Below are 21,485 nucleotides of genomic sequence, written 5' to 3'. Positions count from 1 at the left end.
CACAGGAGAGGCGTGACTGCTGTAGTTATGGCAAGTCATGCACCAGCACAGGAGAGAAGTCACTGCTCTAGTTATGGCAAGTCACGCACCAGCACAGGAGAGAAGTGACTGCTGTAGTTATGGCAAGTCATGCACCAGCACAGGAGAGAAGTCACTGCTCTAGTTATGGCAAGTCACGCACCAGCACAGGAGAGAAGCGGCTGCTGTAGTTATGGCAAGTCATGCACCAGCACAGGAGAGAAGTGGCTGCTGTAGTTATGGCAAGTCATGCACCAGCACAGGAGAGAAGTCACTGCTGTTGTTATGGCAAGTCATGCACCAGCACAGGAGAGAAGTGACTGCTGTAGTTATGGCAAGTCATGCACCAGCACAGGAGAGAAGTGACTGCTGTAGTTATGGCGAGTCACGTACCAGCACAGGAGAGAAGTGACTGCTGTAGTTATGGCAAGTCACACACCAGCACAGGAGAGAAGTCACTGCTGTAGTTATGGCAAGCCATGCACCAGCACAGGAGAGAAGTGACTGCTGTAGTTATGGCAAGTCACGTACCAGCACAGGAGAGAAGTGACTGCTGTAGTTATGGCAAGTCATGCACCAGCACAGGAGAGAAGCCACTGCTGTAGTTATGGCAAGTCATGCACCAGCACAGGAGAGAAGTGACTGCTGTAGGTACGGCAAGTCACGCACCAGCACAGGAGAGAAGTGGCTGCTGTAGTTATGGCAAGTCGTGCACCAGCACAGGAGAGAAGTGACTGCTGTAGTTATGGCAAGTCATGCACCAGCACAGGAGAGAAGTGACTGCTGTAGTTATGGCAAGTCATGCACCAGCACAGGAGAGACGTGACTGCTGTAGTTATGGCAAGTCATGCACCAGCACAGGAGAGAAGTGACTGCTGTAGTTATGGCAAGTCACGCACCAGCACAGGAGAGAAGTGGCTGCTGTAGTTATGGCAAGTCATGCACCAGCACAGGAGAGAAGTGACTGCTGTAGTTATGGCAAGTCACACACCAGCACAGGAGAGACGTGACTGCTGTAGTTATGGCAAGTCATGCACCAGCACAGGAGAGAAGTGATTGCTGTAGGTACGGCAAGTCATGCACCAGCACAGGAGAGAAGTCACTGCTGTAGTTATGGCAAGTCATGCACCAGCACAGGAGAGAAGTGACTGCTGTAGCTACGGCAAGTCACGCACCAGTACAGGAGAGAAGTGGCTGCTGTAGTTATGGCAAGTCATGCACCAGCACAGGAGAGGAGTCACTGCTGTAGTTATGGCAAGTCATGCACCAGCACAGGAGAGGAGTCACTGCTGTAGTTATGGCAAGTCATGCACCAGCACAGGAGAGAAGTGACTGCTGTAGTTATGGCAAGTCATGCACCAGCACAGGAGAGGAGTCACTGCTGTAGTTATGGCAAGTCATGCACCAGCACAGGAGAGGAGTCACTGCTGTAGTTATGGCAAGTCATGCACCAGCACAGGAGAGGAGTCACTGCTGTAGTTATGGCAAGTCATGCACCAGCACAGGAGAGAAGTGACTGCTGTAGTTATGGCAAGTCATGCACCAGCACAGGAGAGAAGTGGCTGCTCTAGTTATGGCAAGTCATGCACCAGCACAGGAGAGACGTGACTGCTGTAGTTATGGCAAGTCACACACCAGCACAGGAGAGAAGTGACTGCTGTAGTTATGGCAAGTCACACACCAGCACAGGAGAGAAGTCACTGCTGTAGTTATGGCAAGTCATTCACCAGCACAGGAGAGAAGTCACTGCTGTAGTTATGGCAAGTCACACACCAGCACAGGAGAGCAGTCACTGCTGTAGTTACCACAAGTCATGCACCAGCACAGGAGAGACGTGACTGCTGTAGGTATGGCAAGTCATGCACCAGCACAGGAGAGACGTGACTGCTGTAGTTATGGCAAGTCATGCACCAGTACAGGAGAGGAGTCACTGCTGTAGTTATGGCAAGTCATGCACCAGCACAGGAGAGAAGTGACTGCTGTAGTTATGGCAAGTCATGCACCAGCACAGGAGAGAAGTGACTGCTGTAGTTATGGCAAGTCATGCACCAGCACAGGAGAGGAGTCACTGCTGTAGTTATGGCAAGTCATGCACCAGCACAGGAGAGAAGTGACTGCTGTAGGTACGGCAAGTCACGCACCAGCACAGGAGAGAAGTGGCTGCTGTAGTTATGGCAAGTCATGCACCAGCACAGGAGAGAAGTGACTGCTGTAGTTATGGCAAGTCATGCACCAGCACAGGAGAGAAGTCACTGCTGTAGTTATGGCAAGTCATGCACCAGCACAGGAGAGAAGTGACTGCTGTAGTTATGGCAAGTCATGCACCAGCACAGGAGAGACGTGACTGCTGTAGTTATGGCAAGTCACGCACCAGCACAGGAGAGACGTCAGTGCTCACTTCTGCCCGACTTTCAGGACTTTTCAGACGACATTCCTGAGATTTTCTCGGGCAGACGTCACTGTGTACATTTCTGAAATAATCCAGACTATAAATATCTAGGACTGCTAATTCTTTCCCAGGCACTAGTTCCTGCACTGGGGCCCCTGGCTTACATCTGCTGCACTCAGCAACTGATCTCTTTGTGATGACCGAGAAGCTAGTGGTGTAGCAATAGGAGATGCAGAGATTGCCAACGCACCAGGGCCTCTGGAACTGAAGGATCCACATGGGGCCCTCCTCCAGTTTCTGGAAGGTACCAAATACTAGGACACTTGCAGGAGAAGGCGTTGGCGACAGGGTTTTGCTAGGGGGGGGGGGGGGGCGATAAATTATAGTTAAGCCTCTGCTTGGAAAGCCGGTTTGGGTGGTCTATATCATGCGATACTGTCTTGGAGTACTGTAGCCAATCACTCTGTACCTACACCACTGACTAGGGGGCCCGGGGCGAGTCTCCCGTAGGGGGCCCAGGGGGGAGGAAATCTCCAGCAGGGGGCGTGTCTCCCACAGGCTATCCTCCCGGGAGGAGGGGGGGGAAATGTCACCTGCTGGTTGCTAGGTAACACACCTGAGCTGTGTCTGTTGGCCCCGCTTTGCATGTGATGGTATACGGCTTGTAGGACAGGTGTGTTGTAGCTGCTCACAGTGTAATTATACAGTACAATGCCCCAGGAGTCACAGCACAAGACGTGCAGCCCATGGTTTCTGTCACGCAGACTAGAATGTTGTAACTCGAAGGAAAAAGTTAAGTTTTACTACTTAGTTCAGAGCTAAAGGGAAATCCCGCTGCGGTCCAGAAATGCTCAGGGTTTTTTTTTTGTTTGTTTTTTTTAAAGTACAGCTGAAGTGAGAGAGATATGGAGGCTGCCATATTTTTTCCTTTTAAACAATACCAGTTGCCTGGCAGCCCTGCCGATCCATGACACTGTCCACACCTGCCAACTGCACGATATCTGCCCAATAGTATCTGAATTGATCCGCTAGTTGGATCGGGCTGAATACCGGTTATCTCTCGCTCCTCGTTGCAGTTTGGCTAAATATTTTCATAACAATTGTTTGATATGGCGATATATTGTTCATTGGACACAACTTTTATCTAATGTGTGTACAAGGCTTTACCTGTTCCTTAGTGACAGCTGGAGAAAGTCTGTGTCACCTGATATATTGTTATGGCTTGTGCACACAATGCAATGTTCCCGTCAGATCGTTAGGTCAGTCGATAATTTCCGGCATGTCCGATCTGCTCCCTATCAAGAAAGAGATCGGGTTTTTTAGATCAGTACTGCACAAAATCAATTGAACTCCTTCTCGATCAGGAGATCTGACATGCTGGAAATGATCGATCAACCTGTCGATCTGAAAGGAAAATTGTCTAATTGCAGCCTTTACCGCTACACAACGCTACAAAATCACAAAGTGATACTTCATAGGCTATTAAAGGATACCCGAAGTGACATGTGACATGATGAGATAGACATTGGTATGTACAGTGCCTAGCACACAAATAACTAGACAGTGTTCCTTTTTTTTCTTTCTCTGCCTGAAAGAGTTAAATACCAGGTATGTAAGTGGCTGACTCAGTCCTGACTCAGACAGGAAGTGACTACAGTGTGACCCTCCCTGATAAGAAATTACCCTTTTTTTTACCTCTTTCTTGCTCTCAGAAGCCATTTTCTGCTAGGAAAGTGTTTTATAGTTGGAATTTCTTATCAGTGAGGGTCACACTGTAGTCACTTCCTGTCTGAGTCAGGACTGAGTCAGCCACTTCCATACCTGATATTTAACACTTTCAGGCAGAGAAAGGAAAAAAAGGAACACAGCCTAGTTATTTGTTTGCTAGGCACTGTATATACACATGTCTATCTCATGATGTCACATGTCACTTCCGGTATCCTTTAAACAAATATCACAATATAACCTTCAGTAAAACGAGTGATAATTACACCCTATGCAGCCAGAGGTTACTATAGTCTCTTAATGAATGATGGAAACCAGATGCAAAAAGTCTACTGATGCCTAATCAATAAGTTCAAAAATATGATCCCTTCAAGGGTTCTCCTAGCGCTACAGTCTCAGGATGAGTCTTTTCCTCTTTCAAGCATAAATACATATATTTGACCAGTGCTGTTTCAACTCTAGTCACTCCCACCACCAACACCTTGTGGAGAGCGATTCCCCAAATTTGTTGGACCACTAATGACATTGGTCAAGATGCGCATTTGGGACATTCACAGGCTTCGCTCACCTATTCAAACAATTCCCTCTCTGCAGCAGTCACCATGTCAGCAGTTTCCTTGTAAAGTGCTTTATTCATAGAATACCTCCAAGAAATATTCCTCATTGCGCAGATATCAATAAAACTGTTAAAATTAATTCAAAAGTTGCACTCACAATCTGTGTGAAATTATCCAGGCATAGAGTTTCTCCCGCGGGCTCTCCCCTGCTCGGTCCCTCGGGCTGACCAATCGGTTTCATAGAGTTCCGCCGGTAGCCTCTGCTCAGCATCTCTCCACACCAGTTGCTCGCGTCCGCCCATGGAGCTGCCTGCGGAGGACGCGAGCAACTGGCGTGGAAGCCTGTGAATGTCCCAAATGCGCACCTTGACCATTGTCAGTAGTGGTCCAACAAATTTGGTGAATCGCTCTCCACAAGGTGTTGGTGGTGGGAGTGACTAGAGATGACACAGCGCTGGTCAAATATATGTATTTCTGCTCGAAAGGAAAATTGCATTGTGTGTGGCAGGCATTAACGAGAACCTGAACTGAAAATAAAAAGTCAAAATAGCCATACACAGGTCATACTTACCTCCTGTGTAGTCTACTCCTCAATCTTTCTTCTCTCCTGCGTCTCATTTGTCCACTGTGATCAAAGTAATTCTCCTCCTCCATTTTAAAAATGGCCATTACTCCATAACAGCTTCCTGGTCAGCACACTGTTAAACTGTCATATCACCCACTTGAGCCATAGGGTAACATGGACATTACCTTGCACATTCCGTTGTAACTGACAGCTGTTGATATATAACTGACAGCAACTGGTATATTTCAGTTCTGACAAAATATTGTCAGCACTGGAAGGGATCACTAAGAAGAAATTGTTGAGCCTCTGAGAGGAACTGACGGTGAGGTTAGTATGTAATATGCATTTGCAGCTGCGTCATGTGTTTATTTTAAATAATTTTTCTTCGCTTCAGGTTCCCTTTAAAGGATACCCGAAGTGACATGTGACATGAGATAGACATGTGTATGTACAGTGCCTAGCACACAAATAACCATGCTGCGTTCCTTTTTTTTTTTCTCTGCCTGAAAGAGTTAAATATCAGGTATGTAAGTGGCTTACTCAGTCCTGACTCAGACAGGAAGTGACTACAGCGTGACCTTCACTGATAAGAAATTTCAACTATAAAACACTTTCCTAGCAGAAAATGGCTTCTGAGAGCAAGAAAGAGGTAAAAAGGGGAATTAGTTATCAGTGAGGGTCACACTGTAGTCACTTCCTGTCTGAGTCAGGACTGAGTCAGCCATTTACATACCTGATATTTAACTCTTTCAGGCAGAGAAAGAAAAAAAAAAGGAACACAGCCTAGTTATTTGTATGCTTGGCACTGTACATACCCATGTCTATCTCATCATGTCACATGTCACTTCGGGTATCCTTTAAGGTGCCCATACGTCAGAGGATGTATGGGCAGATCAAACAAGAGACAGATCTCTCCCTGATCGAATCTGATTAGAGAGAGATCTGTCGGCTCCCCATACACCCATACATAGCTCCTGCTGAAATCGATCCGGAATCCACCTTGCCGGCCTGACGCTGTCCCCATAATGTGCCCCCTGGTGCCCAGTGAACTATACATTACTTGTTCGCGTCCGCTGCTGGCTCAGTTCTCCATCTATGCACGCTCCCCACGTGGTTGCCGGAGTAACATCGGCGCATGTCCATGGTCACCACGTGAGGCGCGTGTATGGATGAAGTCCGGAGCCAGTGGCGGACAGGTAATGTATAGTACACTGGGCACCAGGAGGGCACAGTGAACAGTTCGTTGCTTGTCCCAATATCGTTGTGCACACCCAACCGACGGCCTAACATCTTGCAGCTTGTCCAATCGACATGCTTGCCCTGAAATTGGTTGCATCGTTGAGTGGGTATGCAGTTGGCAGCAGCAATTCTTATCCTTTTTGATAATAATTATCAAATTGGATGGTCGAACGGCTGCCAAGTTACCTGATGTATGGCCACATTTAGTGCATTAGCTTATCTCCATAATGACCCCTAATCCAACCTTTTATACCTGTGTTACTATAGTGCTGTCACCAGGCTGAGGACAATGTCTGTTCCTGCTGCTATTACTCATAGGACAGCGCTGGCAGGGCCGGCTCTTTCTCCCGGAGACTCCGCTAGCTGTCATTAGTGGCTTTCCTCATCATTATTAAGCTATAATTACTCCTCCATAGTAACGAGGCAGTCCAGTGTGACTGTCACTATACTACATGTGGCATAAATTCCTTTCCTGCCAGCCATGTGCAGCTCCTAAGCGCTATAATATCTCATAAACCTTCATTAGCTGTACATTACGAAGCGTCTGTAGGATTTATACCAGGGAACTGCATGCTGGGGGCGGAGACTGCGGGCAATCCACGAGCCAGCCATCATAGTACATCTCTAGCTCACATACAGGGAACTATTTAAGCTGAGTACACATGTGAGATAAGTCTTTGCAAACCCAGAAGTGAATCTGCTGCATTGGTTTGTCAGGAAAGTTTGAACGACGCATCTGTCTAACGATGCTGCAAACTATCAGTTCAGGCAAAATGCCAGAGAACTGCTTTTGTGCCAATCAAATGCAGCCGTTCTATTTCCAAGAACCTCATTGGCCACCCCCAATCACCAGCAAACAGCAGACAGCGCCGTGTATTTTATAAAGCTCCATGCACACGCTAAAAACTAACAATAGGTTGGCCGAGATTTGTTAAAAAAAAAAAAAAGTCCCAACGACTGTAAAAAAAAAAAAAAAATGGCAGTTCTCGTCTATGTGGAGCGATCCGCGCTGGTAGATCGGTTTGGACGATACTTTGTATTGATCATTTGTACCAAACAATGATAAAGGATTGATCCATTCAGAGTAATTGTGTGGCGAATTCCTCATTTTCACGCTTACTCGAACGATCCAATCGCCGCATCGTTGCTGAATTCATATGTGCTTCGACATTGAGCGCTCATCGCTAACTGTCGGATCGCTTGATTTTTTTTTTCCGACGTTTATCGAGCATGTTAAAGGTGCCCATTAACAGTACATTGCTTTTTTTTTTTCATCAGATGTGATCTTTCTATGTGATTTTTACGATGATTGAATTGTACAGAAAACTGCTCAGTGTTTGGCAAAAATCGTTATAAAATAATTCTATGATCAATCGGAACAGAAAATCTAATTGATCTGGATATTGAATTTTATGTTTGAATCGGAAAAGAGGAAGTGCTCTAATCAATCAGTTTATGGGAACAATCGATAATTACCTTCCGAGTACTTTTTGATTGTAAAAACTGCGTAGAAAGATTGCGTCTGGTGAAAAAAAAAATTGTACTGTTAATGAGCACCTTAAAGGGAACCGAAAGTGAAAGGGATACTGTCCTATTTATTTTGCCCAGCTGTCCTGCTGATCCACTGCCCTTAATGGCTGGATACTGTACTGGTTAAGGGCTCTGGAGAGGAGGGTTCCGGAGACCAGGGTTCGAATCTCTGCTCTGCCTTTTCAGTGAGCCCCACCACCTAGTCAGTAGGAGACTTTGGGCAAGGTAACACCGCTATACTGCCTATAGAGCGTATTCTAGTGGCTGCAGCTCTGGTGCTTTGAGTCTGCCAGGAGAAAAAAGCGCAATATAATGTTCTGTGTCTTGTCTGTGTCTCTAATACTATTAGCCATAGCCCCTGAACAAGCATGCAGCAGATCAGGTGTTTCAGACTTTAAAGTCAGATCTGACAAGACTAGTTGCATGCTTGTTTCTGGTGTTATTCAGATACTACTGCAGAGAAATAGACCAGCAGGGCTGCCAGGCAACTGGTATTGATTAAAAGGACATAAATATGGCAGCCTCCGTATACCTCTTACTTCAGTTCCCCTTTAAGTGTGACTGGATTAGCTGCATGCTTGTTTCAGGTGTGTTTCAGACACTACTGCAGCCAAAGAGATCAGCAGGGCAGCCAGGCAAATGGCATTGTTTTAAAAGGAAATAAATATGGCAGCCCCCATATGCCTCTCACCTCGGGTTCCCTTTAAGCGATCCCTCTTTACCCAGCGCTGCGGCCTCTAATGACTGCTGTAGAAAAACGCGAAGATGGTTAAAGCATAATTATACTCTTGTAAAGTCATTAAACCGCCTCCTGCCACTCTCTGCAAATTCATGTTTTATGATGTTTAATGGCACCACTTCATTTCTGTTTTCAAACAAGCCTTCGGTTATTAACGTTCCAGGGTTTTGTGTGAGGTTTTTTATTTCCCCAAATATATATCTCTAGCATTTTCTTTCTTTAATTTAAGAAGTAGGGAGAAATGGCAGCGCATCCAAAACAGCTGCATCTAAATGGCTTAACAGCAAGTCCCCCGTGCCTCCTTCTGTCCCCCTGTGCCTCCTTCTGTCCCCTGTGCGTCCAGAGATGAATTAAGGTGAAATGGTGCCCTAGGCAAGCAATGACTTTGGGCCCGCCCTTTATGGCCACCTAGCTTTTTTTATTTATTGGGGGCTAGCATAAATCAGGCCCTAGACTCTCTCCAGGCCCTAGTCAGGTGCCTAAGTGCCTTGTGGGTGATCTGGCTCTCGTCCCTCTGTGCCTCTTACTGTGCATACTCCTATCCCCCTTTGTGCCTCCCTTTGTCCCTTGGGCCCACCCTTTATGGCCACCTAGCTTTTTTTATTTATTGGGGGCTAGCATAAATCAGGCCCCTAGACTCTCTCCAGGCCCTAGTCAGGTGCCTAAGTGCCTTGTGGGTGATCTGGCTCTCGTCCCTCTGTGCCTCTTACTGTGCATACTCCTGTCCCCCTTTGTGCCTCCCTTTGTCCCTTTGTCCCACTATCTGTCACCCTCCTGCACTCCCCAGTCCAGCGTGTAAAGGCAGAGTATAGCGCAGCAGAAGCTGTGCTCTAACCTCCCCTCTGGAGTCCAGTGCTGTGCCTGTGCGACCATCCTGTCTGTCTCCTGCTCCCTCTATTGCTGGCTCACCTCGTAGCGTGTAATCACGCTGTATGCAGTAGGAGATGCCGGGCACTAGGGCGAGTGGTGGGCGGACACAGCACAGGACTCCAGCGGAGAGGTGAGAGCACAGCTTCTGCTGCGCTATGCTCTGCATTTACACACTAAGCTGGGGTAGTGCAGGCAGGGGGTGTACAACAAAATGTGACTGAATCAGCGGGTTGTCTGTATCTCAGGGACTCCCTGTATTAAGCATCTACCCTATACGGCACATGGTTTATATCCTCTCGTGTGTTGGTGCGTTTTTCTTTTTTTTGGGGGGGGGGGGGGGAATGACACAAGACTCCTTGCCTGGAGTGACAAAAAGGCTAAAAACTCCCCTGATCAGCAGGACTACCATGCAATCTGCAGGGAAATTTATATGGCAGCCCCATATACTTCTCACTTCAGGTTTGCTTTAAAGGGGAACTGAAGAGGTATACGAAGGCTGCCATATTTATTTCCTTTTAATCAATACCAGTTGCCTGGCAGCCCTGCTGGTCTATTTCTCTGCAGTAGTATCTGAATAACACCAGAAACAAGCATGCAGCTAATCTTGTCAGATCTGACTTTAAAGTCTGAAACGCCTGATCTGCTGCATGCTTGTTCAGGGGCTATGGCTAATAGTATTAGAGGCAGAGGATCAGCAGGGCTGCCAGGCAACTGGTATTGCTTAAAAGGAAATAAACATGGCAGCCTCCATATACCTCTCTCTTCAGTTCCCCTTTAAGTTCTCTCCCGGACAGCAATGTTGTATTGCGCACAGAGGGTAATATGTGGACACTCTGCAGGTAGTATATTTCCCTCTGTCTCTGCTGTAGCGCTCTGATTTGTGTCAATGGGTGATGTCATGTATAGATGACCTAAGATTAGGTTACCATTACCAGGAAGTGACACTTGATACGCATTAGAAGCGTTCCATATGAACACCTGCAATCTATTCATTCCCATCAGCCACGATCTCTACAGGGACCGCTGAGACCTCCTGTCATCGCTGTAGCTTACACAAGGGACACAATATGGATTATGATGTCAGGGACACCTGTGACAAGTGCACCTGTCCCCCATGATCTGCAGTAATCCCGCTATTGTGTGTTGGAATGTTACCCCTGACGTCGTGTCAGGAAACTAACGGTTATTTGTTGTGTGACTGCTGACGGTTGTTTGCCGTCTCCGGGAAACGCAAGAGATGGCGGAGGAGTTGGTGTGGCAAGGCCCTCATACACTCACGCCAAGCATAACACTCCGATGTGCTTTCCCCGTCCAACAAAGGCCAAAACTCTCAGGAAATCCCCCTTTTGGCATCCAGGATGTCTCAACACTTTCCATAAAAGACAACTGAAGTGAGGGAGATATGGAGGCTGCCATATTTTTCTTTTATACAATACCAGTTGCCTGGCGGCCCTGATGAATGATCCTCTGCCTCTAATACTTCTAGCCGCGGTGACCCTGAACAAGCATGCAGATCAGGTGTCTCTGACTTTTTTGTTTGTCAAATCTGACGAGATTAGCTGCATGCTTGTTAAAGAACAAGCGACACCCATGCTAACCTAGAAATAAAAAACATATAAGTAGAAAAATACTACTTCTACTTACATAACAGATGTATTGCACTGTCCACGTTATGAATCCTGTGAATGTTATAAAGGAGAAGCCGATAAATCCTATTCTAGGCAGTTTCCATCTTGGTTACCTTTGACCTCCTGACATAATTTCCTTGCTAGTTGTGTATTTGTTACCCGCCCCACTCCCAGAGTCTTCAGATACTCCCACTGAGGTCTATACTAGGAAGTGCACTGTCTTTTGTCATTAGAAGGAGGGGGATTAAAGGGAAGAGGAGGAATATATTATAGATAAAAAGACCCCCCAGCATGCAACTGTTTGGCAATGGCAATTTAAGGGCCAGTACTCCTAAGGTATGTGATAACTCCAAACAAAAACAGCAGAAAAAGTTTTGAATGCAGGATTAGCATCTTTATCACTTAATACACTCAGACCTGTTGCTGTTGAAATTTGATTTTTATGGTGACAATCCCGCTTTAAAAGAGCGTGATTCAGACACTGCTGCAGCGAAATAGATCACTAGGACTGCCAAGCAACTGGTATTGTTAAACAGGAAATAAATGTCAGCCTCCATATTCTTACCGCTTCAGGTTCCCTTTAAAGAAAACAACTTGTAACTAGAGGGATATGGAGGCTGCCAGATTTCTTTCCAACAATGCACATTGAATGGCTGTTCTGCTGATCCTCTGCCTATAATGCTTTTAGCAATTAGAGCCTGAACAAGCATATGCAGATCAGATGTTTGACTGAAGACTGGCTGGAGTTGCCACCTTTGTTTCAGGGGTGTGATTCAAACACTACTGATGTCAGATGCATCAACAGGCTGTCAAGCAACTGGTATTGTTTAAAAGGAAATAAATATGGCAGCTTCAATATCCCTCTCACTTCAGGTGTCCTTTAAAGGATACCCGAAGTGACATGATGAGATAGACATGGGTATGTACAGTGCCTAGCACACAAATAACTAGGCTGTGTTCCTTTTTATCTTTCTCTGCCTGAAAGAGTTAAATATCAGGTATGTAAGTGGCTGACTCAGTCCTGACTCAGACAGGAAGTGACTACAGTGTGACCATCACTGATAAGAAATTCCCCTTTTTATCCCTTTCTTGCTCTCAGAAGCCATTTTCTGCTAGGAAAGTGTTTTATAGTTGGAATTTCTTATCAGTAAGGGTCACACTGTAGTCACTTCCTGTCTGAGTCAGGACTGAGTCAGCCACTTACATACCTGATATTTAACTCTTTCAGGCAGAGAAAGAAAAAAAGGAACACAGCCTAGTTATTTGTGTGCTTGGCACTGTACATACCCATGTCTATCTCATCATGTCACACGTCACTTCGGGTATCCTTTAAAGCTTTTAATTCCAAGCAAGCGAGAATAACCTCTCTATGTACCTTGCTAGGTCCCCTAATATGCTGCATGTCGTCTGAGGTGACATGGTAAGATAGACGTGTACAGTGCTAAACATGCACATAACTAGTCTGTGTTCCTTTCCTTCATTTTCCGAATTAAACATTCAGATATGCAAGTGACACATTTCTCTCCAGTGGGGACCTAGTCAGACCATAGTGTCCCGCACTGATAAGGAATTACAGCCATAAAACTTCCAAGAGGAGGGGATAGATAAACAAGGTGAATAATTGAGAGATTATGGCTTCGAACTCTGTCAGGTTGTGTGAAAGACTGTATCACTCAGTTTAAACAATACAACATTAAACTAATTTTTTGGGCTTATTCACAGAAAATAAAAATCTGTGATTCCAAAGAAAATGTTTTTAGGAGTAGAAAGATAGGTACAATGTTTTATCTCCTCAATTTATTTTCACCTTGGGTACCCTTTAACTTACAGTGGATCTGAGCTTAGAACTTCCCTTCTGCTCCAAAAGATTAGGGACAGAATGAAAACAATCGGGAAAAAATGATTTGTTAAAATGCACAAAAATCCCCAAAAAAGCCCTGAAAATGTACTGGATAAACTTTCAGAGAGCAAAGGAAAGTTTAAAGCGTCAATCTTTCCTATACAGCCAGCACTGCTAGCTCTACACTCAACTGTAACTAAAAAAGCAAACGCAGCTCGGTGCAGCTGATTTCTACAGCATTTCTATGTCGAATGAACACTTTTCAGTCTGTTCTTTGCAAAAGCTATTGGGTCCACTTTAACTTGAGTTACTTTCAGTCCAAAAAAAAAAAGTATATGAAATCTGTGTAGTACTCGGTGTAATGTATATGACATGGTTGTGATGTAAGCTGGACACACATAGACAGCGTTGTGTGACCTCTTGTGTCTCTCCGCAGAGTCTCAGCAAGAAGGAGTTCTGGCAGCTGGTACAGCAGAGCTATGGCACCGAGCTGGGCCTGAACAATGAAGAGATGGACAGTATAGCTGTGCCCGCTGAGGACCTCACAATGCCCAGGTAAGTGAGCCCACGGGGTGGAGGGGGGCAGGGAGGGAGTTCTCCCCATACTATAGAAGATATAGAAATGTGTCTCCACGCTCACAAGCTGGCAACATGCTGCAGACATCTCCTGTGACATGCTATCTGACCATAGACCACAGCTCGCACAGTTTCTTAAAGAGAACCTGAACTGAAAATAAAAAGTAAAAATAACCATACACAGGTCATACTTACCTCCCGTGCAGTCTACTCCTCAATCTCTTTCTCCTCTCCCGTGTCCCATTTGTCCACGGTGATCAATGGAATTCTCCGTCCTCCATTTTAAAAATGGCCATTACCCCATAACAGCTTCCTGGTCAGCATACTGTTAAACTGTAATATCACCTACTTGAGCCATAGGGAATCATGGACATTACCTTGCACATGCAGTTGTAACTGACAGCTGCTGATATATAACTGACAGTAACTGGTATATTTCAGTTCTGACAAAATATTGTCAGAACTGGAAGGGATCACTGTAAGAAGAAAATGGTGAGCTTCAGAGAGATACTGATGGTGAGGTTAGTATGTAATATTCATTTGCAGCCACATCATGTGTTTACTTTAAATAATTTTACTCGCTACAGGTTCCCTTTAAAGTACAGGTCAGAAATCCCCTACTCACCTCTGTGTGTTTACCCAGATAATGCATTCTTTTGTCTTACATGTGCTGCTTCAGCAGAGATAGGAGCCTGCGCTGGCAGGCTCCTGTGTACAGTGGTGGTTGTACAGTAATGGCAACCCTCCTGTGTACAGTGGTGGTTGTACAGTAATGGCAGCCCTCATGTGTACAGTGGTGGTTGTACAGTAATGGCAACCCTCCTTTGTACAGTGGTTGTACAGTAATGGCAGTCCTCCTGTGTACAGTGGTGGTTGTACAGTAACGGCAGCCCTCATGTGTACAGTGGTGGTTGTACAGTAATGGCAGTCCTCCTGTGTACAGTGGTGGTTGTACAGTAACGGCAGCTCTCATGTGTACAGTGGTGGTTGTACAGTAATGGCAGTCCTCCTGTGTACAGTGGTGGTTGTACAGTAACGGCAGCCCTCCTGTGTACAGTGGTGGTTGTACAGTAATGGCAGTCCTCCTGTGTACAGTGGTGGTTGTACAGTAATGGCAGTCCTCCTGTGTACAGTGGTGGTTGTACAGTAATGGTAGTCCTCCTGTGTACAGTGGTGGTTGTACAGTAATGGCAGTCCTCCTGTGTACAGTGGTGGTTGTACAGTAATGGCAGTCCTCCTGTGTACAGTGGTGGTTGTACAGTAATGGCAACCCTCCTTTGTACAGTGGTTGTACAGTAATGGCAGCCCTCCTGTGTACAGTGGTTGTATAGCCCTCCTGTGTACAGTGGTGGTTGTACAGTAACGGCAGCCCTCATGTGTACAGTGGTGGTTGTACAATAATGGCAACCCTCCTTTGTACAGTGGTTGTACAGTAATGGCAGCCCTCCTGTGTACAGCATAAAGGGGAAAGAGGCACCCAAAGAAGATAAAATGCGTAAAAAACTAAATGGAAAAAACGTGAGGTGGCTGACCTCAATGAAGACAAATTCACGTATTAATAAAATTTTATTGCACTGGCAACGCATTTAGTGGGTGCATACTAACTTCTTCAGGCCAAATAGCAGTGCCTAATAGTGCTTGTAGCCACAGGTAAGCCACCTCACTTTTTTCCATTTAGTTTTTTACACATTTTATCGTCTCTGGGTTCCTCTTTCCCCTTTATCCTTTCCCATACTTCTGGTACTGTAACATACTGCACCATTTGGGCTCCTGTTGTCTCTGTGCTTTCTTCCTGCAGGGTGCCATTTTTATTATCCCTACTTTTTGTCCTGTGTACAGTGGTTGTACAGTAATGACAGCCCTCCTGCGTACAGTGGTTGTACAGTAATGACAGCCCTCCTGTGTACAGTGTTTGTACAGTCCTGTGTACAGTGGTGGTTGTACAGTAATGGCAGTCCCCCTGTGTACAGTGGATGTACAGTCCTGTGTACAGTGGTGGTTGTACAGTAATGGTAGTCCTCCTGTGTACAGTGGTGGTTGTACAGTAATGGTAGTCCTCCTGTGTACAGTGGATGTACAGTCCTGTGTACAGTGGTGGTTGTACAGTAATGGCAGTCATCCTGTGTACAGTGGATGTACAGTCCTGTGTACAGTGGTGGTTGTACAGTAATGGCAGTCCTCCTGTGTACAGTGGTGGTTGTACAGTAATGGCAGTCCTCCTGTGTGCAGTGGATGTACAGTCCTGTGTACAGTGGTGGTTGTACAGTAATGGCAGTCCTCCTGTGTACAGTGGTTGTACAGTAATGACAGCCCTCCTGTGTACAGTGTTTGTACAGTCCTGTGTACAGTGGTGGTTGTACAGTAATGGCAGTCATCCTGTGTACAGTGGTTGTACAGTAATGACAGCCCTCCTGTGTACAGTGTTTGTACAGTCCTGTGTACAGTGGTGGTTGTACAGTAATGGCAGTCCTCCTGTGTACAGTGGTGGCTGTACAGTAATGGCAGTCCTCCTTTGTACAGTGGATGTACAGTCCTGTGTACAGTGGTGGTTGTACAGTAATGGCAGTCCTCCTGTGTACAGTGTTTGTACAGTCCTGTGTACAGTGGTGGTTGTACAGTAATGGTAGTCCTCCTGTGTACAGTGGTGGTTGTACAGTAATGGCAGTCATCCTGTGTACAGTGGATGTACAGTCCTGTGTACAGTGGTGGTTGTACAGTAATGGCAGTCCTCCTGTGTACAGTGGATGTACAGTCCTGTGTACAGTGGTGGTTGTACAGTAATGGTAGTCCTCCTGTGTACAGTGTTGGTTGTACAGTAATGGCAGTCATCCTGTGTACAGTGGATGTACAGTCCTGTGTACAGTGTTGGTTGTACAGTAATGGCAGTCCTCCTGTGTACAATGGTGGTTGTACAGTAATGGCAGTCCTCCTGTGTACAGTGGATGTACAGTCCTGTGTACAGTGGCGGTTGTACAGTAATGGGAGTCCTCCTGTGTACAGTGGATGTACAGTCCTGTGTACAGTGTTGGTTGTACAGTAATGGCAGTCCTCCTGTGTACAATGGTGGTTGTACAGTAATGGCAGTCCTCCTGTGTACAGTGGATGTACAGTCCTGTGTACAGTGGCGGTTGTACAGTAATGGGAGTCCTCCTGTGTACAGTGGATGTACAGTTCTGTGTACAGTATAGTAGTGACAGGACTCCTGTGTACAGTGGTGGCTGTGCAGTAATGGTAGCCCTCCTGTGTACAGCAGTTGTAGAGTAATGGCAGTCCTTCTGCGTACAGTGGATGTACAGTTCTGTGTACAGTGGTGGTTGTACAGTAATGGCAGTCATCCTGTGTACAGTGGATGTACAGTCTTGTGTACAGTGGTGGTTGTACAGTAATGGCAGTCCTCCTGTGTACAGTGGATGTACAGTTCTGTGTACAGTATAGTAGTGACAGGACTCCTGTGTACAGTGGTGGCTGTACTGTAATGGCAGCCCTCCTGTGTACAGCAGTTGTACAGTAATGGCAGTCCTCCTGTGTACAGTGGTTGTATAGCCCTCCTGTGTACAGCAGTTGTACAGTAATGGCAGTCCTCCTGTGTACAGTGGTGGTTGTACAGTAATGGTAGTCCTCCTGTGTACAGTGGTGGTTGTACAGTAATGGTAGTCTTCCTGTGTACAGTCCTGTGTACAGTGGTGGTTGTACAGTAATAGCAGTCCTCCTGTGTACAGTGGTGGTTGTACAGTAATGGCAGTCCTCCTGTGTACAGTGGTGGTTGTACAGTAATGGCAGTCATCCTGTGTACAGTGGTGGTTGTACAGTAATGGCAGTTCTCCTGTGTACAGTGTATGTACAGTCCTGTGTACAGTGGTGGTTGTACAGTAATAGCAGTCCTCCTGTGTACAATGGTGGTTGTACAGTAATAGCAGTCCTCCTGTGTACAGTGGATGTACAGTCCTGTGTACAGTGGTGGTTGTACAGTAATGGTAGTCCTCCTGTGTACAGTGGTGGTTGTACAGTAATGGCAGTCCTCCTGTGTACAGTGGATGTACAGTTCTGTGTACAGTATAGTAGTGACAGGACTCCTGTGTACAGTGGTGGCTGTACTGTAATGGCAGCCCTCCTGTGTACAGCAGTTGTACAGTAGTGGCAGTCCTCCTGTGTACAGTGGTTGTATAGCCCTCCTGTGTACAGCAGTTGTACAGTAATGACAGCCCTTCTGTGTACATCGGAGGGTTTGAGTGACACACACTCTGCAGAGTCTGAACTGACTCACCCTCCACTATCTGAATCACACACTTCACTCTACAAGTGGTTAATAATCCTGCAGCTTGTGCACAGCTGTAATCACAGACATCCGAAGCCACAATTAATAAACCAGGCCACATAGTTGTGTGTTGTGTCTGCTCTATCCCATTCATGCCCTGTTCTGTCCTCTGCAGGACTCCACTCAAATCTGCGAGCTTTGGGAGCGAAGATCTGGGGGAGAGGAACGAGAAGAGCCCCCGGAACTCCCTGACCAGAGATGGCGTTTCCCAAACAGAGACCGATTCGCTGAATATCCTGCAAATGGTGAGAGCGCTGCCAGGGGGCTGGGAGGGGGGGGGGGCATAGGAAAAAGAACGCTGGGAGGGAATGGGGGTGCACAGGAACAAGAGCACTGGATGTCTACCAGGAGTGCGAGGATGCTTCTAGCAAACCAGTAATTACAGGTGCCTGGGGGAGGAAGGGTGTTTTTAATGTTAACTTAGATCTTCTTTCTGTATGTAGAGAAATAGAGGCTACAAGCTTCTATATGGAGAGGGTGGAGGGTGCTGAGTTCCTACTGGGAAGGAAAGGGTCTGGGGGGAAGAAGAGGGGTGAGGAGGTGGCAGATGACGGTACTTGTTAGAGAAAAGTTTGGCAGGAATGGGTCCAGCATGTCTGTTTGTAGAGGAACGAGGGGGGGGGGGGGGAGTTAATGGGATGGTGGATTTCTTGTTAGAGGACAGTTGGGCAGGAAAGGATTCAGGTTCCGTCCTGGGCTGGGAAGGGGAGGAAGTGTTATAACCGCCAAGACGAGGGAAAGTTGATCTTATTTGATCTCTGCATAGGAAATTGCGGGTCAGAAGGTAGGGGCCCATACAGCATGGCAACCAGGTGTGGTGGAGGGGGGGGCAGTGCCCCCAGAGAAGGGTGATGGTGCCCCGGGTGGAGGGAGTAGGTGGGGTGGACCCTTCGCTTCTTAGTTTAACCACAGATTACAGCGTGGCAAATGTAATAAGCGACTTTAAAGAAGCGTTCTTGCCCCTTGAACTGAACAGAAGCTGCAGTTAATTACAGTAGAAGTAGATCTTTGGCATTAATGTAAAGAAATTATGGCCCACTACTCTCCCGTATTGTTCTTAACTGGCCATTTAGGTCTTGCTGACACATCTCAATGGGGTTGAAGTCAGGACTTTGACACCGCCACCCCAAAACCTTATTTTTGTGTTTTCAACTATTCAGAGGTGATCCACTTGAAACAAAAAGAAAAACCGAGAGCCCAATATAGTGCAGTAAGTCTAACAATAGTTTGCGAAATAATTAACAGATGTGGATATACTCACAAACACAGGTTACCACATAGGCAACCACTTGAAATGCAGGTGGGGAGCATTAGAACCTGACCCCACTCAGGTTTAAGAAGTCGGTCTCTGTAGATAGAAAGAAGAGGACAGTCCCCTCCACCCAAGGTGGACTATATACTGTGCAAATTTGGACAGAGGCGCCAGGCAGGTTAAAATGATCTAAAAACAACTAAAAAGGAGGAGTACAGGTGGACTTACCTCCTGAGATGATGGACAATCGAGATTGTTCAAATCGCAAATAACAATTTATTTTGGCACTCCGCAACGCGTTTCGCAGGTACAACCCGCTTCATCAGGCAAGGAGTGCAAGCTCAAAAAGGTTCAATAGTGTACAGAGGCGCATTGCCACTATTGTACCTTTTTTGAGCTTGCACTCCTTGCCTGATGAAGCAGGTTATACCTGCGAAACACGTTGCGGAGTGCCAAAATAAATTATTTGCGATTTGAACAATCTCGATTGTCCATCATTTCAGGAGGTAAGTCCACCTGTACTCCAACTTTTTAGTTGTTTTTAGATCATTTTAACCTGCCTGGCGCCTCTGTCCAAATTTGTACATTCAGAGGTGAGCTGATGACTTGAGATTGTCTTCAGCACTTTTTGATAGAGAGCATTTATGTCCGCAGTCACCCAACCCCTGAAGCAGCAAAGCCTCTCCACATCGTCACATTGCCACCGCCATGTTTCACAGTGGACACGTTGTTTTAATATGGTAAGCTGTGTTTTTGCCAGATGTAAGAGGACCCGTGTGTTCCAGAAAGTTCTGCTTTTTTTTTTTTTTATTTGTTGCATTTCCGTCTTTCTAACTAGTACTGATGTAATGTTTATGGCCACTTGGCACTGGGACACAGTGTGAGATAATAAGAGGACTTTCCGCTAGAAGAGAGAGATCAAAACTTTACAAAAATTTACAGCACAAGTTCTGCCCACTGAGGTCAAAAGCAGGGCAGATAAGTATCTCAAATGAGAGAACTCTATTGAAGTTACTAATGGCCTCTATGTTCATCTTGTTCAGCAGCAGCTTCTGATGTGCAGCTTTCCCATAGATAACCTTTTGACCAGTGTTTTTCGAACGCTGGAATAGTGAACAACAATATAACGTGAGCTGAGAGGGGCCTGCTGTTTGGATCTTCCTGTAACTTTCCGGATGAGTTGTCTGTGTACTCTGGAGTTATTTTGCTTGGACAACCACTCCAGGGCAGGTTTGCCAGTAATACAAGTTTTTTCCACTAACAAATGACTCCAGGAGTCCCTGGCTTATGGGGTGGCTTTGTAACCCTTTCTCGACATTTCAATCGATCCGGAATCTGCCTTGTGATGCTGCCTCTCTGGCCCAGCGCTGCCACCCCCCCCCCCCCCCCCCCCCCCAATGTGCAGTGTGCTCCCTGGTGCCCAGTGCACTATATTATATGTCCTTTGCCGCAGCTTGCTCCTTTGTCCATACGTGCCCCACGTGGTTGTCCATGTACACGTGGGCGCCTGTGTGACGTCACGCACCCACGTTACTCCGGCAACCACGTGGGGTGCATGTATGGTCCAAGGACTGGGCCCAGAGCCAACAGAAGACAAGCGGTGGCCACGGACAGGTAATGTATAGTGCACTGGGTACCGGGGAGGGGGCACATAGCACATTAAGGCCCTGTTCAGACTGTCAGCGTTTGTAGAACGCGTATAAATTCAAAGAAACGCAAGTTGAAATACGCATGCGTTTTTCTTGCGTTCGAATGCGTTTTCTATTGCGTTTTGTACACACACGTGACCCAGGGGGGAAAAAAAGAATTATGGGAACCGCAGAGGGAAACGTACGCTAAAAACTCAATAGTACGCGTTTTTGATACGCGTCCATAGACTTTCATTGCGTCCCTTTCTATGCGTGACGCATAGAACTGCGTGCAGCAGTGCGGATGAGAAACGTATGCGTCTCATACGCATACATGTGAACGAGGCCATTAGAAAACATTAGTAGCCGTTTCTATGCGGAAAGTCTGCCTGTACGTGTTCTGGAAAAACGGCTAGGAACGCGCATAGTCTGAACAGGCCCTAAGAGGGACTTGTGACTGGTATAATAAAATAAAGAAGCAATGCTATATGTAGGTGGCACGGTGGCCAAGTTGTTGACCCTCTCTCCTTGCATTCGCTATGATCCGAAGTATAGCTCTCCCAATGTTTGTGTGGGTTTCCCCCAGTAATTCTTGTTTCCTCCCATATCCCCAC

At 46.4% G+C, this 21,485-nt stretch overlaps 1 protein-coding gene across 3 annotated transcripts in view; it reads left to right on the top strand.

The window, feature by feature from the left end:
• GRAMD1C (GRAM domain containing 1C) overlaps positions 1–21,485 on the top strand; it is a 205,863-nt gene that overhangs the window by 153,803 nt on the left and 30,575 nt on the right. For all 3 annotated transcript variants that reach the window (XM_068270886.1, XM_068270887.1, XM_068270889.1), the window contains exons 7-8: positions 13,537–13,655; positions 18,107–18,236. In XM_068270886.1, the coding sequence (XP_068126987.1) occupies positions 13,537–13,655; positions 18,107–18,236 (249 nt within the window). The remainder of the gene's footprint in view (positions 1–13,536; positions 13,656–18,106; positions 18,237–21,485) is intronic.

Source organism: Hyperolius riggenbachi, chromosome 2 (genome assembly GCF_040937935.1).
Source record: "Hyperolius riggenbachi isolate aHypRig1 chromosome 2, aHypRig1.pri, whole genome shotgun sequence".
NCBI lineage: Eukaryota > Metazoa > Chordata > Amphibia > Anura > Hyperoliidae > Hyperolius > Hyperolius riggenbachi.
The sequence above is the reverse complement of the archived record's forward strand: the minus strand, read 5'-3'. Positions and strand labels throughout refer to the sequence as shown.